Source organism: Strix uralensis, chromosome 2 (assembly GCF_047716275.1).
Source record: "Strix uralensis isolate ZFMK-TIS-50842 chromosome 2, bStrUra1, whole genome shotgun sequence".
Classification (NCBI taxonomy): domain Eukaryota; kingdom Metazoa; phylum Chordata; class Aves; order Strigiformes; family Strigidae; genus Strix; species Strix uralensis.
The window spans coordinates 136,648,932-136,666,187 of record NC_133973.1 but is presented as its reverse complement, the minus strand read 5'-3'; the positions used below and the strand labels follow the sequence as shown (position 1 = coordinate 136,666,187).

At 37.9% G+C, this 17,256-nt stretch overlaps 1 protein-coding gene across 2 annotated transcripts in view; it reads left to right on the top strand.

Annotated features, from left to right (window-relative positions):
* FCHSD2 (FCH and double SH3 domains 2) overlaps positions 1–17,256 on the top strand; it is a 167,235-nt gene that overhangs the window by 85,442 nt on the left and 64,537 nt on the right. For both annotated transcript variants that reach the window (XM_074860533.1, XM_074860531.1), the window contains exons 4-8: positions 3,230–3,306; positions 4,710–4,854; positions 9,521–9,654; positions 11,004–11,058; positions 11,471–11,599. In XM_074860533.1, the coding sequence (XP_074716634.1) occupies positions 3,230–3,306; positions 4,710–4,854; positions 9,521–9,654; positions 11,004–11,058; positions 11,471–11,599 (540 nt within the window). The remainder of the gene's footprint in view (positions 1–3,229; positions 3,307–4,709; positions 4,855–9,520; positions 9,655–11,003; positions 11,059–11,470; positions 11,600–17,256) is intronic.

Genomic DNA, 17,256 nt, shown 5'->3' with positions numbered 1-17,256 from the left:
CGTCGTCTTCAGATGATTTAAAATTGGGTTTATGGGTCTGTGTGTGCTGTTTTATGTTTGCTCTTTCTAAATCCTGCTTAATGGGTTAATAACACACACAAGCGGGGTCATCAAGAATGTTTCTTTTGACAAAGGGTGAGCAGAGGTTGAACAGTAGTTGCGGGGGATTTCAGACATTTTTGACCTTTCAATAATTATTGATTAAAAATAGTGTACTTCCAATCAATTGTTTCTATCATTCAAAAACAATTAACTGAAATTTTTTTCAGATTCAATGATATAAACCTTAGAACAAAGTGGAAAAACTAAATCAAAAAACCTTCTTGTTTCACAGCCATCAGAGAGCAGACCATTATTGTCGCTTTGGTGAACTACGGTTTTACATATTTATACAAAAAATTGTTTTAGTGGTTCTTCAGATACCAACAGTTTTGAAGGCAGGCCCATGCCTTTGCACGGTACATGGAGTGCCCAGCACAGTGGGACACAGAGCTCATGGGTAGCTGGGGATACACCAACCTCGCAGTATTGCTTCTCCTGAGTAAGATTTTAAGTCATGACACTCCGACTGTACAAAACTGAGAGGAAGGAGAGGTTTTATGGATTTCACTTAACTTTGGATGGGGCTTTACGTTGTAATTTTTGATAGTGCCTTTACTCAGAGAATGTGTCATCGAACAGTATTTGCAATCAGGAGAGCATTCTGCACAAACTTCTCTACAAATTTATTCTTGCGTTTAAATGTCATTATCTCAAGCCTCTTAAACGTGAGCGATGTGCACCTTCGAGGAAGAAACGAGCACACTCCTAGGCTGCGGGTGAAGTCGGGTGATGCCAAAGGTTAAACAATTAGTTGACTTCCCCGCTTGAGCCCAACAGTGGTATTCTTTGTTCCAATACAGCAAAACAAGAAGTTACTGAGAACAGAATGAGGAGGATCTCATACAAAAAAATTACATTCAGCATAAATTTTAAGAAAGCAAACCTACCGTGCTGGTCTAATTAAAATCTATAGGTCTGCCTAGAGCAGTTTTGTATGAAATGCCAACACTTGGTTTATCAGTTTTCATGAATAAATACTAAACGATTTGACACCTTTCGACAGGCAGCTGGAGCCCTCTCTTCAATGTTTCACTGATTTAGGTGGCCAGCTTATTCAGTTTGGAAATAAATGGTTAAGCTCATTTAATCATGCTAGTTTTATAGTTGATTTGCTGACATTGGTAATAGGGTTTCTGTCTGCAAAAATGGCTTTATTTATCCCTGTTGTGACCTTTTTGCATCTATAATTTTGGCACAGCTTGTCCTCAGCTGCCAGTGAGCTTTTTCTCATGGTTAGTTCTGTGTTTGTGAAAGGTTGTTCAGCATTTTGGGGCAGATCTTGTAGGTGGAGCCTGGTGCGGAAGGGATGGAAACATGAAAATAGCACCAGGTGGGAGTACGTAATAAAGCTCCAAATGTCATCACAAATTGCTCTGCCAGAGTTAAAGGAAATGTTATTTTTCCTTTTAGCTGGAGTTTTCAACAACTACCTAATGAAATTTGTGCATTTAAAAAAAAAAAAAAAGTAAGAAACTGCAATGGAAACGCAGGAACTTATAGTTACAGGCTTAACTTTGCCTGTGGAATGTATTGCTGACTGTATATGTGAACATGTCAAAATGAAATAACTGATGTGGAATTTGAAAATGATCCTTAACTGAGCAAAAAGGTGCAGTGGAAATCAGGGACGGTAACTTGGGATGATGTGGAAGCTCAGAATGGGAAATAACAACACAGTGGGACACATGTTCATGAGTTTTACGTTAAGAAATTGGCTTCCCAAGGACTGTTAACGTAAACCCAGCTGTAAGATTCCTTAACACCAAAAACTGGTACCCAGCTCAGCAGAACAGTTCAGAGCAGTTGGAGTTGGCCTCTAAGGTGAAACACATCTACTTAATATGAGGGAGCATGTTTGCCACTAATGATATGTTAGCAACAATTAACATTTTTCTGTGTGAAAGTGTCAATCAGCCTGTAAGCTCAGTAATAAATTTTAGCTTCAAATGGGCTGGTAAGGCAAGAATGAAATCTGGTTCTGCTTTTTGAGATACTTCTGGTATTTTTCTCTAAGAGAACTTAAAGGCTGTCCTAGCAGGTGATAACATCTTAAATACAGTATGGAAAACATAAACAAATGGTACTGTGCTGTGCCTCTCGTTGAGTGGGTCGGAGGCGAAGATGTCTCACCCCAGACTTCTCCTCAGGATACAGTCTTCTGGAAAGCATCTGTGCGTTTGGTTTTGCTTGGCTGGAAGGGAATTTCAACCCAGATCTCCCACTTCTTTGCTAAATAGACTTTTATACAAAAGCTGGAGAGTGCTTCTCCGGTGATGGCTCTTTTGAAGAAGCAGGAATGCTGCTCGGTGTTCGTGAACCCATTAGCCAACTCCATGAGTTAGATAATATACATCCTCTTTTCCATTTGGTGGTACTCAATTCATAAGTGATATATACTGTTAAATGAGATTACAAGCCAAAGGAGGGACCGCTGCCACAGCAACTCCCCCTCCCTTGCATTGTTTACAAATTAAATTTTGCTGCTCCCTGAACTCGAATATGAAAATGTTGTTATGGATTTTCTGAGACCATGCAAAGTGAATTGCAGAGACTAAAGAGCATAATTAACATTAATAATTAAAAATGAACTGCATTTTTCAATCTCTAGTCTATTGTAATCCTCTGAGTAAAGGCCTGATCCTGTGAGCACTAGAGCTTCTTGGGTTCACTGATAACGGTGCAACCTTGAATGATCAAAGTTGTGCTTATTCAATTAAATAAAAATGTTGATTCTTACAGCTGTGAAAAATTGAGACATTTTACTTGCAATATTCCTGCCTCTGACTGCCACACACTGCTCAAACATCTCCTGTATTATTGGTCTTGCTGGAGTTAGTCACATGCAGACGTATTTTCAGAGCTGAGGTGTGCATGTGTAGATCTCAGCTAGAGTCCCTCTGATGTAAAATATTAACATGAAACTCATTAATTGTTCTCAACAGAAGCTAAAGTCAAACAAAAATATAAAAAGGGGTAAAAATAACAGTCTTGCATTGTAGTAGTTTGCTAATACTGTAGATTGATTGCTTCTTTATGTGTTAGGTTATTTGTCTGATACAGGAGCAAAAATGTTATTTTAGGTACCTCTTCTTATTTTTAACTTTTTTTTTTTTCCTTCTTTTAACAGAGCATTCAGAAGCTGGCTAGCCAATACTTAAAGAAGGACTGGCTTGGAATAAAAGCTGATGAACGAAGTGATTATAGGTAATTTCACAGTTGGATATCTCGAAATAGCTGTCTTTATAATTTCAATTTGTATAATTATTTTACTCAACAATGAAACACTGCTCTTCTGTAGATAACATTATTTTTTTCCTTTGGAGAGCATTGCCAGTTAAAAATGAAGCTTTATTTCCCCTGAAATTCTGAGATTAGTCTTAAATAGATGTTTATTACTTTAATAATTTGGGAAGATTGGAAAAACAAAATGGCAAGACAGGACAGCATCTATAATTGTGCACCCTGTTTGGGTATTAATGCTTGTATCTGAATATATATTTTAGTAAATAGCTTTAAGGTTAGAGTAATAGGCATGTGGATTTCTTCATAAGAAAAGACAGCAACAAATTTCTTTTTAGGAGGCCGTTCTTCATGAAGATCACATCTGACAGCAAGGAGGAGGCAAAGCAAGAAACAGTTGTTTACAAAACTTAGTTTCCTTGACATTAAAGGTGGATCATAACATGAAAACAGAAATGACTCCGGTGCTGAAAGCCTCCCACCTTTGAATAGTACCTCCTAAATATTTTGAAAAAGTTTTGAGATACTTTATTTTAATGTGTTCTTTGTGTTCTGACAAGTCTTATTTCAAACAGGAAGAAATTATTGATAAATTTGTGTTTTGGCCTTTCAGTACCTTCACACCACTTGAGTGTCTAAGAAGAAATAAACTGTAATATCAGTCTTGGGTGTATATCAAGCTTTTTGTGCCATCAGATACACCCACAGTGCCCAGAGGTCTTCTCCAAATACCCGCCACCCCCTCCCTCCCTGTCACCAAGTGCCTGGGCTCTGCAAGCTCCAGCAATCTTTCCTTTCTGCCAGCTGCAGCGGGGATTTGCCACCTTCTTCCCCTGCTCTCCCTGCTCACTTGGGCGCTTCTGAGCTTTTGTGGTGAATTATTTGGGCCTTGCAAAGCTCGCTACACAGCTACAGTTGGTTTTGGCCCTTACACGTGATGAAGAAACTACAGGCAGCTAAAGCAAAATTGATGAACAATCTGTAACTATTTGCTTGATTGCAAGATGCCTAAATCACAAAATCCATGATCTTAGATAAAATCACCAACATCTGATGCTTTGGCCGCTGGGTTCTGTAGGGTCTCTTCCATTGGAGCAACAGGTTCAACCAAAACGGTTTGACAAAAAATTGAATCACAAAACAGGAGCAGGAGGGAAAATTTTTACTTTTGGTAAAACTTCAGTTAAAATTTTTGTTCGAAGTGCACATATTTGCTAGATCAGCACGAAGGATTGTGCTTTATTTAGCTTTATTTTTAAAAGCAATTATTTGAGGAATTGTGTTACTGTTATGTAAACCAACCTGTATTTTCAGTGTAATGCCTCCCTCCCTACAACCCACAACCTTTCTGTGTTTCATTATTTTAGGAGCATGTACTCAGTTTGGAAATCACTTTTAGAAGGCACAATGCAAGTGGCCCAGTCCCGACTCAATATCTGTGAGAACTATAAAAACTTAATTTCTGAACCAGCCAGGACTGTACGGTGCTTTAAGGAACAGCAGTTGAAGAAGGTATTTGCTCTTTTATAAGTTCTTTAAACTTTTGTCATTTTTATTTAGAAAAAAAGATTAGAAATGTTTTAGTATAGCATTTTGAAAATACATATGTACTTTTCAGTCTCTTCCTATGGATGTTGTTATAGAAATAAATAGCCAGCTCGTTGAAGAGGGATCAAAATTCTGAGCTGTGTTATCTGAATTAAAATTGCTTGGAAATGAGGCTTTCAAAATGTGATACACTCTTGGTCAAAACTATCTTTGCAAATCTGCAGCAATTGCTGACTGTATACGTGATAAATGCTGCAGCAATTATGTTGAATTGGTTTTGCAGCGACAATTGCAAGAGGATTTTGTTAGAATAGGTTCTGATTTTAAGAAAAGGTGTATCTTAAACCTGAAGGAATGACTTGTGCAGTCTTCAAGATGTAGAATAAAGGTTATCCAGCCACCTGCTGTGAAGGTATCACAAGTATTCCCAAAACTGCTATAACGGATACGTTAATCCATGCAAAGAAAATGGTGTAGTTCAAGGACAAAAGTAAGCTTGACTTTCATTTAATTGGTTGTTGCATTTGAAAGTCATTTATGTCTTAAGACGTCTCTTAATACAGGATGTGTTTCAAATAAAAGGCAACGTTCCATCTGTTTCCATAAGTCAGTAAGACACGTTTTGAAAATACAGTGATGTGTATTTATGTAAAGCTAAGTGCTCTTCATATTTTAATTATTTTGTGTTTGTGTTCTGCGGATTTCGCTGCACCAAACGTACATCTTTTGGAGTTTTCAAGAATGACCTTTTGAAATGCTCTCTGTGTGATTTGGACAAAACATAAGGAGAGAAATAGAAATGCTGGTGGAACACACTTTCTCAGCAATTAGTTGGTAGTCCTAATAAAGTCCTGGACGTTATTATCGAGCGTTTATTAACATCGCCTCTGGGTTTAATTTAAGGTAGTCTGAAGGATCCATTCAAAGTAAAAGACAAAATCCTTCCCCCAAACCACAAGCCATTTCAGTTTTGTTTGCTAAAAAGTGACAGCTAACTGTAACTTCCTTAGTTATATGTTCTAGAACAGTTATTTTCTAGAATAGTTATTTTGTAAAACATTTGGCTACAAACTTTTAAATAGATGTTAATGTAACACGAATTCTCAGTTTCTGAACAAATTATTATACAGCTCTTAAAAGCATGTTCAGTATCAGTTTTTCTGGGGGAAAAAAAATAACTTTATTAATGTTGTTTTATTGTCCCATGGAATTTTATTTTTCTGTGAAGCTTTCCAAACAATGCTGTAGCAATTTTATAGTATCCTTACTGGGTAAATAACCTCCAGTTTTATTCTTCTGCAAGTGCTGATAGTTCAGCGTTTATGAGTCAGCAGTGAAGTGGGGACCACTTCTTTAAATTTATATAAATGATAGAGGTTCCTTTTTCCCTGCCCTTTTGAATTAGCGGAACAGGTTACTACAATTGTCAGGGCAGTACTTCTGGTTCAAAGAATTCTAACAGCAATATGTTTTTTCTACAACATGGAATAACCATTCACTTGGTGGTATTAATTTTCCTCCACAACAAATTTAGTGTTTTATTCAGTGCAGTCTCTCACGCTTTCCTCTGGATTTCCAAACAGATAAATAATGTATTATACTGACCTCCATCCAGACAAAAGCTTATCAAAATTGAAATTCGGAGTCAGTAGAGTACTTGTAATGTTACACTGGAATGTCAATCTAAAATCAAGTTTCTATTAGAAGCAGTGTCTCCTTCAAGATTGCAGTAGGTATTGAGTTGCTCTTGATGAAATGTCATCTCTATTTTCCAGATGTTTTTCTAAACCTTTACTTCCTGGACTCGGTAGCGTATAGAAACTTCATTTTTATGACCTGTTTTAATACTCAACTGGAACAATTTCAGAAAACCTCCTTATAATTTGCTGAAAAATATTGCTAAGTGGCAAGGTGACTCTGGAGCAGGGGTAATAAATGAGTCTCTTGTAGACCATGTCTGACCTCTTAAGAAAACTGATCCCCTGCCCTCACTCAGCGGCTCCTGGACGCAGACGAGAAGGCTGTTTTGAGGGCAGCAGCCCACCCCCTGCCATTATCTTTCCCCAGAGACCTTGTAAGCTTATCCCATAAGTGATGTGTGGTTTCCTATATTGGCCTTGGAAGACAAGGCAGAGAGCTGCAGTGTACGTTCATCAGGTATCTTCAGGAAAGATGATGTGGCCACCACTGCAGCCGTTTGCAGGGATCTATATCAGAAGGCTGAAAGACAAATAGAGTAAAATCGCTCTGCGTGGAGGCAATGCAACAAGAAACCATCTGTCAGCCTTCTGAAACAGCTTTTTACGTGCAACCAGTGTCTGCCCAACCCCAAAGCCCTAAATGGCATCCAGTCTCCTGACAATTTTTTATTCTTCAGAGATGCAGAAGCAAGATTATTTTAGGCTTTTAAAATGGTCATGTTAACAACTGAGGTTATTTGATATTTTAATTTTTTGATGCCGGCAGGAGACTTCACGGATCAAAATACCGATTGATGCAACAAAACCCCCGGTCCATTTGAAATGATTTTAGGTCTCTGTCAGCTGTCCAATATATACAGATTTTTTCTACCTTTCATTTTTCTATCATACACGTGGAGGTCTTCAAACAACCCAGTCCTGCCCTCTGCCACTCCCCAAACCACCCACCACGAAGCTTACCTTGTGAAGCCTATGGCTTTATTGGTCTGCACACATCAAATACTGGTTTCAGTGTGAATTTATATGAATTTTTATAAACTTTATAGCCAGAAAGGAATTTGTCATTTTTAATGAGAGCAGAATTGTGTGGTGAGAAGATGAGCAATTTCTACTGATTGAAACAAAAAGCCTCTTTTTTACTGGTGGCTGGATATTATTTTTTGAATACTATGAGATTAATGTTACGTTGTTGGATTACATCACCTATTAGTCTTGCAATGCTTGTAAAGGAGGTTACATGCATTAATAATTAGTGTCATGAAAAGCCTGAGGTGTTTAGGAGGGGTGTTCAGTAAGAGGACAACGTGTGGCACCTTGAATGGGAGAAGTCGGGTATGTGATAATGATGTGAAAAGAGCTGGGACCTCGGGTCTAGTCTTTGAAGAACAGAAAGGCAAATTGAAAGGCAAATTGGTTTCCTTAAGCTAGCTTGAGGCTCTGCCTCTAAGTATTGCCTGGAGCCTTTATTGACCACATTTAGTCTGTAATATCTATAATTAAATATAAATGCATTGAACTATCACTCTTATGTGTACTTAAGTTTGGGTAAAAGAAAATCTTTATAAATCTCTTTGAAAGATAGTGTAATTCTAGACATTGATAATTCACATTTGTTTTGTTAAGTAGATCCTTTCTGTTTAACAGACATCCTTTCCCACAATTTTTTTTTGAAGCTGATAGGATGTTTGGAGAATTGCTGAACATTTTAGTAACTGTTGTGGGTTAACCACGGTCAGCAGCTCAGCCCCACGCAGCTGCTCGCTCACTCCCCTCTGGCGGGATGGGGGAGAGAGTTGGAAGTGAGAAAATTTGGGGGTTCAGATAGAGACAGTTTATTAGGTAAAGCAAAACAAGGAATTCATTCACTCCTTCCCATTGGCAGCAGGTGTTTCACCATCTTCAGGAAGACAGGGCTCCATCACACATTAACAGTGGGAGGACAGGCACCGTAACTCCGAATGTCCCCCTTTCCTCCTCCTTCCCCCAGCTTTTATTGCTGAGCACGGCACTGTATGGTCTGGGCTACCCCTTGGGTCAGTTGGGGTCAGCTGTCCCCTTGGTCCCCTCCCAACCTCTCGTGCACCCCCAGCCCGCTCGCTGGCGGGGCAGCGTGAGAAACAGAAAAGGCCTTGCCACTGCGTAAGCACTGCTCGGCGTCAGCTAAAACATCCCTGGGTTACTAACACAGTCTTGGTCACAGAATCCCAGAGTCGTCTAGGTTGGAAAAGACCTTGAAGATCATCCAGTCCAACCATTAAACACAAATCCAAAGCACAGCACCATACCAGCTACTACGCAAAAAATTAACGCTCTCCCAGCCCAAACCAGTACAGTAACATTTCTGCTGTTCCTTTCAATATTATTTTTTGACATTGAAATGTATGTCATAATGCTGATTGAGTCGTATGGAAAGCCTCTAAGTGTTCTTCGTGAATGACACAGATTTCTGATATAACCCTATTTGTCGGAAAGCTCTCGAAATAGTCTAAGAAAAATAAGCTCTTAAAATAATGTTTATCAAAATGTTCTTATTGCTGTTGTGTTTTACATGGTAGCTTTTGTCTTGCGTTTTAAATTTTAGAGAAGGAAAGATTAATCATTTTCTGTATCACCTCCAGCAGATTGCCTTTGGATTTTTCCCAATTGTATTCCAATTATTTCAACTAATTACCTCATCCAAAGCTTTCAGAACTTTTATGTTCAATTTGCGAGTTACCGTTGAATTTGAATAGTTAAACAGCAGCAGAAAGAAAGAAATACATTTTATGTTCTGATCGGCTTTAAAAGAAAGGCATGAATAATTGACCAGGAGTGACTTGGAGACTGTGTTGTTCTGTGTAAAATGTAATAAAGAGCCATAAAATGGTGATGATAGTATTATTTGGATGCAAAAAACCATTAATGTTTTGTTTCCTGAATTTTTTTTTCAGTGCGTGGACCAGTTGACAAGGATCCAAGCAGAATTACAAGAGACAGTAAAAGATTTAGCTAAAGGCAAAAAGAAATATTTTGAGACTGAACAGATGGCTCAAGCAGTGCGGGAGAAAGCTGATATTGAGGCCAAGTATGTTTTTATAATAGCATATGTATAAATAATTGCGTATAAAGCAGATTTGTACTTGTATTAGTTTTTACACTTGATATTATTTTGGAAGAAAGATAATTGCTTTCAATGAGCTTGTGCCAATTTTTTCTTCTTTTTCCTTATATACATTTTTGTAACCATTTCAAGCACGCTACTACCCTGATAGTACAGTGTAACTTTAGGCTGGTTTCTTTAGGAAGGAAGTTAAACTAACTGCTTTAATTTGACATTTTCAAAAGACACTGACACCCTTTTTGATATTAAAGGCTGCTTCCTTCATTTTCTCTCCACAGATCTCAAATTTGATATCAGTCCATTTGGAGGGGGAGAGGGGATGGGACACTGTTTCCCTTTTTTGAAGATACATTTTTGGGGCTTCAGGTTTTTATGCTCTTTGACATCCTAAAGAGGTTGATTTCCTTCCTTTCAGGAAAGCAAGTAACCCACATGTTTGGAGTTTGGCCTGTTTTATTGGTGTTTGCCTCACCCTTTTTTGTGAATTTATTTATTTATTATTTTTAGAAATTACTCAGAATTCTTCTCAGGGAATGAAAAGAAATTATGGTTTCATTAGAGAATTTTTATGTCTTTCACTTTGAGGGCTGAATGGTGAGAAGAAGAACTTTCATAAGATTACCTGCAGTACCTGAAGAAAGTAAAAAAAAAAACCAAACCCCAAACAAACAAAAAAACAACCAAAAACTTGAGTTTGTGAATTTTGGGACAGATTCATACTGCAGTATTGTCCAGATTAAAATAGCTATTTACTTGATTTTGTTTTCTTATTTACTTTTTAAACCACTGTCTTTCAAATAGTTAATAAAGTACTTCTCTAATTTCTCTTTTCTGAATCCAAATGTGAAATTCAGACCAGTTCTGCTTTTAAAAATATGTCTGCGTTCATGGGTACTCCTCCAGCTTCCTGGAATATAATTACTGATGATTTTGCATTAGCATTCCTTCAGATAACCAGTAGTTCAAATTTATAGCAGTTTGTGTCTGGAGGGCTAACTCAAAATCCATCAAACACCAAAATAACTTGAGTTGCAGCTGCCATCCCATTTCCCTTTTGCGATGTATTTAAATTTTGTTCCAAAAGTTAAGCAAGCTGTGCAGAACATGCAGTGAAAGTACTATTGATGTACCTCAGCATACTTTGTAATATTTTCCTTGATCCTTAAGCTTTACTTAAAACTACAAATAAAAATCGGGCATAAGAAGTTAATTAAATTAAAAATTTGCAGAAGCAAATTGCAGTGGCCTGATCATGCTGTACTTTTCTAGAAATGGTATATGACAGTAATGTCTTCTCTTAATTTCTCTTTCAGGTCCAAACTTAGTCTTTTTCAGTCAAGAATAAGCTTGCAGAAGGCAAGTGTAAAGGTGAGTATAAGAAAAACTTAACGTTTTGCTGCTAATTTTATGAGGCATATGACCAGAGTTGTCTGGAATCTAGATGACTGACATTTTGGAAGGTTTTTTGTTAGAACAAGTGATGAGACAAGAGCATTCTTTCGGCAGTCAGAGTGCAGGATTGCATATGACCAGATTTACAAGGAAATTTTTTCCAGTGGGAGTTATAACTGTTCTTTGAAGACCATATGTGAAATTACAACTGTATGAGAGAAAAATGCATTAGAAATCCCCTGACCATTAACAAAGCCATTAAGCTATTAATCCCTTAAAGTTTGGACTATATTAATACATAGATATGCATGTTAATTTACTCTTAATACATGTCTGGTCATTTAAGTCTCATTAGTACCTATCTTTTAACTTCCATTTCTTGTTGTAGTTAAAAGCACGACGATCCGAGTGTAATTCCAAGGCTATCCATGCAAGGAATGATTATCTTCTCACTTTAGCAGCTGCTAATGCACACCAAGATCGCTATTATCAAACAGATTTAGTAAACATTATGAAGGTAAGGGAATTAATTTATGTATGAAAGTTGGGAAGTGTGGAAATCTGGAAAGGAAAGCGAGTGAAGTATAAAATCTTGGGTCGATTTGTGACACCAACGTTGACTTTTGTGATATGCTGCAATAGATGAGGGTGCAGTGCAGTAGATGGATCCTTCAATAGTGTGCAGGATACTTGGTACCAATTATCAAGCCCCAAAGCTAAACAGTCACCTTTATTTTTTTTAATTCACTTTTAAAAACTCACTTGGAGATAAAGGAATCAAATTTGTAAAACTAAGACCTGTGTTTTCCTACTGTAGTGAACCTTAAGTAAGCTGGAGATTTTTTTTAGTTCTTCATTAACATATCGCATAATTCCTTTTTTTATCCAGTTATATGCTCTGAACATTTCTTTATGGTATGATTAATGAAAATATCATCATTAAATATCTTGGTTTCAAACTATGAATTTTAGAGAATAGCAAATCAGCGCTGCTGTTCGCACATGTGGCAGCTTGCCAAGCCAAGAGTAGGTACTTGAACTCATAGGAAATGACATACTTAAAAAGTTCAGATATGATTGCTACAGGTTTTTTTTTAATATCATCCTAGAATTACTTAAATGTACACTATTCCAGTACCTTAGAATTAGATAGTTACAGATAAATTGTAAAATCTGTAAAATCAGCTATTTAAAGCTAATTCACACTTTATGAGTTGCATTTCATATATTGACATTTCCAAAGTTTATTTAAATTTGCTCTCTGCAAACTATTTCCAGGTGATGCAATCAGGCATGGCAACTTTGAAGTCTGTAATTTGCATTTAAAATTGCTTTATTGAAGAACTATCACTGTATTATAACAAATCACTGTATTTTCATCATGCTTTTGCATACTGGGGGGAAAAAATAGTGATATGAAAAGCAGGTAACTGAAGTAGAAAATGAGAGCACCAAACAAGGCCTCCAAGGGATTCTTGTATGTAATTCCATTATATCCTGACTAAGTTAACCACTCCTCTGGCAATACCTGCGTGCCTCTTAGAGTAAATCACAGCCTGTGTTATAAATTCATTGCTCTGCCTGATATCTGACTTCCTGGAAAGGCTAAATCAGATCTGGGTATCTCAGAGGCAACACAGGGCTGATAGTCCTTGAGGCAGCAATCCTGTCTTTCCTCCGTGTGTATCTGTGATTGTGCTTTTCTATTAGTAGAACATGAATATTTGTGCTGACTAAATGTTTAGTACATGGAAATGGTTATAAAGTAAGTATTTCCTTCTAATACTGGAGATAAAATTATTAATCGATGCTTACATAAGATAATTCCATACTTACATGCATGATTGCCTGTCATCAGTTAATGCTCTTACTTGGAAGCATTGCCAGAAGTGAATTTAATATATTCACAACAAAACAAACAAAAAGGGCATTTGAAATAGTCAAAAAATGAGCAAATATCCCAGGTAAAATTGTGACTGGCTCTGGTGGGTAATGGCTGCTCTCGTCTCGGGGCATTGTAACGCAAACCCTGCAAAGGGATTTTTGTTTCCTCTGTATGTCTGGCTACATTTTGTGTGTATCACAAACTAAGCACACAGTGAGCTAAGCAAGATCTTCATTTCTTTGAGTTTCCATAAACATTTCTGCCTTTTGGATGGTGTGGGCTTTCTGTACTGTGACATTAGAAACCTGCGGGTACCCCAGGAATGTGGGATTTTTTTTTTTTATAAGTTGCAATAAAACATCGAACTGAAACCCATTGAATCATTTTTGAAAGACGGAAAAATACAATAATGGAAAACCGAGTCATGCTGGTGCCTTTTCTCTGCATGTGTGCTGCCTTCCATAGATGTTCCACACGCACGGGGTCCAGTTGCTGAAATCACTGCTGATCTATGGTGTTTCTTTACCCAGTTACTGGGCTCCCTTTTATCCACTCCTTTCTTTTGTAGAACTTGTTTTGAATCTTTTTTCAAAGTGAACCTTTTTCTGATGTGGAAACCTCTCTGTGCAACCTATTCTTCTATCTACATAATTGTGGTTTACTGCAATCCTAAATTGCAAGTACTTTCACCGAGCCAGATTACTTTGGAAGGAAAGGACAACATTCAGGGCTCTTTTTCTGCATATCTCATTTATAGCAGTTGAATCTCCTCGTCTGGTAAACAACTGTGTTCTTAATGAAGAAGTGTGAATTCGGGGTTTTTGCACTGTTGTTCGTGAGAAAAAAATAAGTGGGAGCACACCCACATCTCTTTGCAACAGGGTCATTCTTTGGAGCAAGGGAGGGAGTAAATCAAAGGCAAGGTCTCAAGTTGAAGTGGCTACTGAATGCATTTTAGAAGAAGTGGGGAAAAGTCCTCAGGAAGATCAAGTGTAAGGTATCACTGGGCTCCAGCTGTGTTCCTCCAAGAGCTTGAATGTAAATTCAAACATGAAACTGCTGAAAATAAACAACAGTGTGTAACGTGTTGCTAAAACCCACGTCGGTGCCAACAGAAAGCAACAAGTGTGTCCCAACCTTTGAAAAGGGCTCCAGGAGGGGCCCTGTGAATTATAGATGAAGAAATCCAACTTCCCTACCAGGCAGGCTGATAAAAGAAGTGCAGTGATGGATGGAGTCAGTTCACACGCGGATAGATATGATACAGTGGGAGCAAGCCACGTGATTTTTTTGAAGAGGGAAAGTGTCCTTCAAAAAGAGATCTTGAAGGAGTCAGTAAGCCTGGGGATAAGGGTGATTCATCTGATTTAATGTCTCAAATTTGCCGGGAGCTCTCAACAAACTTCCCACTCAGTCTCTGCTTACGTAAAAGAACAACGTTGTTACAGGTAGGGCGGTGAGGGTTTTCTCATAGATTAATAACTGATGAAGAGATACAGAAGATGTGGGATTAAAGTAAATACTTGGGGTTTATAAGGGAAGGAGATTTGCTGGCAAGGTCCTGGTTTTTCTCTTACCTATCTCCTTCTGAAATGTATGTGGGAACCATGCTGTTTAAAATACTGAGAAAATGATGATTTTATTTAGCATAATGATTTAACGTCAACAATATGGAGAAGGAACTGGAGAGAGAGGTGATGATTTGAAGGTGATGAATTGTTCAGTATAAGCAAACGTAAAGTTTATGTCCAAGAGATGTAGTAAGATCTTGGCAATTTTGGTTGACTGGGCAAGAAAATAGCACATGAAATTAATGTTAAAAAGAGAAAAGCAGTCAGTTGGGGAGAAAATTGCTGCCTACAGAATAAAGAACTCTGCATAGCAATTACCATTTGTGAAAGAGATACTAGAACTGGAAAAAGGAATGAAGAATAAAGAAATGGAGACTTTGTCTATTAAATGTTTTTAATCCTTCCTCTAGGTAACATCACTATGAAGGGGGAGATATTTTGGAAGGGTATTAAAGCCCTTCCTAGGCAGCATGGTCCTTGTTTTAATAGGTTGAGTGGCAGTGTGACCCAATATATGTTACATGCTCTAATACAGTTGTAGTGTCTAAACTAAACATGTTTGTTTGTGTGTTGAGATTAACATTCTAAAAATGCGCTTTTTAATATTAGTAAGTCCTTAGGTATTCCTGTAGCAGTGGCCACCATGCTGTCTAATCCTCCATTTAGCTGCCGTTGAGCTGATGCACTTTCTTCCCTTTGAACTCTGCAGGGCTGCCCACATTTCTAAATCACATCAAGTTTCTCCTTAAACTGTTCAGATTTTCTCTGTCTTGCAGCACCTTTGGAGTTACTGCCTTCTTGCAGATACTCAGCTTCTTTTCTTGGTCTTCTCTTGACCAAGTCTCTCAAAGACCAAACTAGGCATTCTTGAAAAATTCACTTCTCATACCAGCTGCCCCATTTGAAAGCGAACTGGAAGACTGACTCCTGTAAGGAGCAAGTTGGCATTCTTGAGTGAAATCAATAGCATCTCAAACATCAGAGGACTTACTCAGTTATTTAGTGTCTACTCTTTCAGGATGAGTTCTGCAAATTGGTGATTATCTCCACCCTGTAGACGAGGTGAGGTTCCTGTGACCCCACACCATCTATGTAGTGAGATACGACTCTGGTACCACTTTCATTAGTTTGCTTGAAATCAGATGCATTACCTCAGCCTTTTATCAGGGCAACTATTTCTGTATGTGGCAGACACATACATTTGAAATTATTTTCAGGCTGTTTTTCAGAGTTATTCAGTAACCTGTAGATAAATCCTTTATCGAAATAATACTTCAGAATGTTACTTAATATAGTAACCTTCAGACTTGAAAAACAAACTACCCCACCTCCCATGCGTTCAGAATCTCCCTACTCCTCAGCTTAAGTATCAGTTTTACAACAGAGCCATTAGAAATCATGTAGAAAACAGAAAAAAGGTAATTTTGTTCCATTTTTAAAGGCAGATCTTGTATATCCTCTGTCTAGAACAGTTGTTTTAAATGGCATTTAGGTATAAAATGATGGCTGCTTGGTACGGCTTCTTTGGAGTGCATCAGTATGTATTTCACTGAAGAGTTGAAGCTTTCCATATTTTTCTAGTTAGGTTACCCAAAGATGATAAAAACTTCAGAAATGGAAAAAAAGTGAAGAAATTTCAGCTGATACTTGGCTATATTACTGTGTCAGAAAGTAAAACACATGCTTATTTGCAAAAGCTTCAGAGACTGTTTCTGTTTGCATCCATCATAAACAATTTCTTTGTAGGTTTTAGTTTTAATTGGGTTATTGTTTCCAGGATGAGAATTGTACTGTGTGGGTTTTGTTGGTGAGAGAGTCGTCGGTCTCTGGCTGGTTTGAAGCTGGGCTTGGCTTGGCGGGAACGCAACCAGTCTGGCCATGAAATGCTGCTTGCTGCTGGCTTTGGGTTTGAGTTGTAGCGTAGCACGCTCTGAAACCATCACGTTGGACTAGCTGTGTGTGCAGACAGCACTCGCTTTCCTAGAAAACTCAAAACTTTACTAGCTTTGATAAATAGTGGATTAAAATTCAGGTTGACTTAGCACTTAGGGATCTGGTGGAGTTGAGAACGGTCAGGGTGAGGTTCATGGTTGGACTGGAGGAGCTTCAAGGGCTTTTCCAACCTTGATGACTCTGGCATTCTGCGATTCTGTGAAAATAAATAAGCTGATTTTGCTGTCTGTTGCTATCTCTTTTCTTCTTGTCTTAAATTACCTTTGATTTTAATTTGCTAAAGCCTAGGTCTTATTTAGTGACATTTGATCAGAAGGTGGCAATTTGTGTGACTTTTCTTAAAAGCTTTTGTGCACGTTTAACGGAGTTGTGATTTTATAACTATGCCTTCAGTTTTATAGTGCCCAGCTGTCAAGAACTCTTTTGCTACACACGTCCTTTGACTTCTACTTAGTGAAGAGGGCAAAACACTGGTGTTTGTTATAGGATGTGTACATCAACAGTTGCATCCTGTATGCGTAATGTTAATGCAAACCTTGGCTTGCTGGCAGCCTAGACAATAGCATGTTCATCAGGGGTTTATAAGCAATAAAATCCAATAATGGTTCATACTGTCGTTAAGGGAAAGGAGGAGTGGTGATATTTTCCCCTTCTGATGCTTGTATTTCAAAGTTGACATCTTTAAGGAAAATCTGCCTTAAGATTTCAAAGTTATTTTACAAAGCTAGGTCATCAGTGGAGCTTCGTGGTTGATGCCAAAGATAT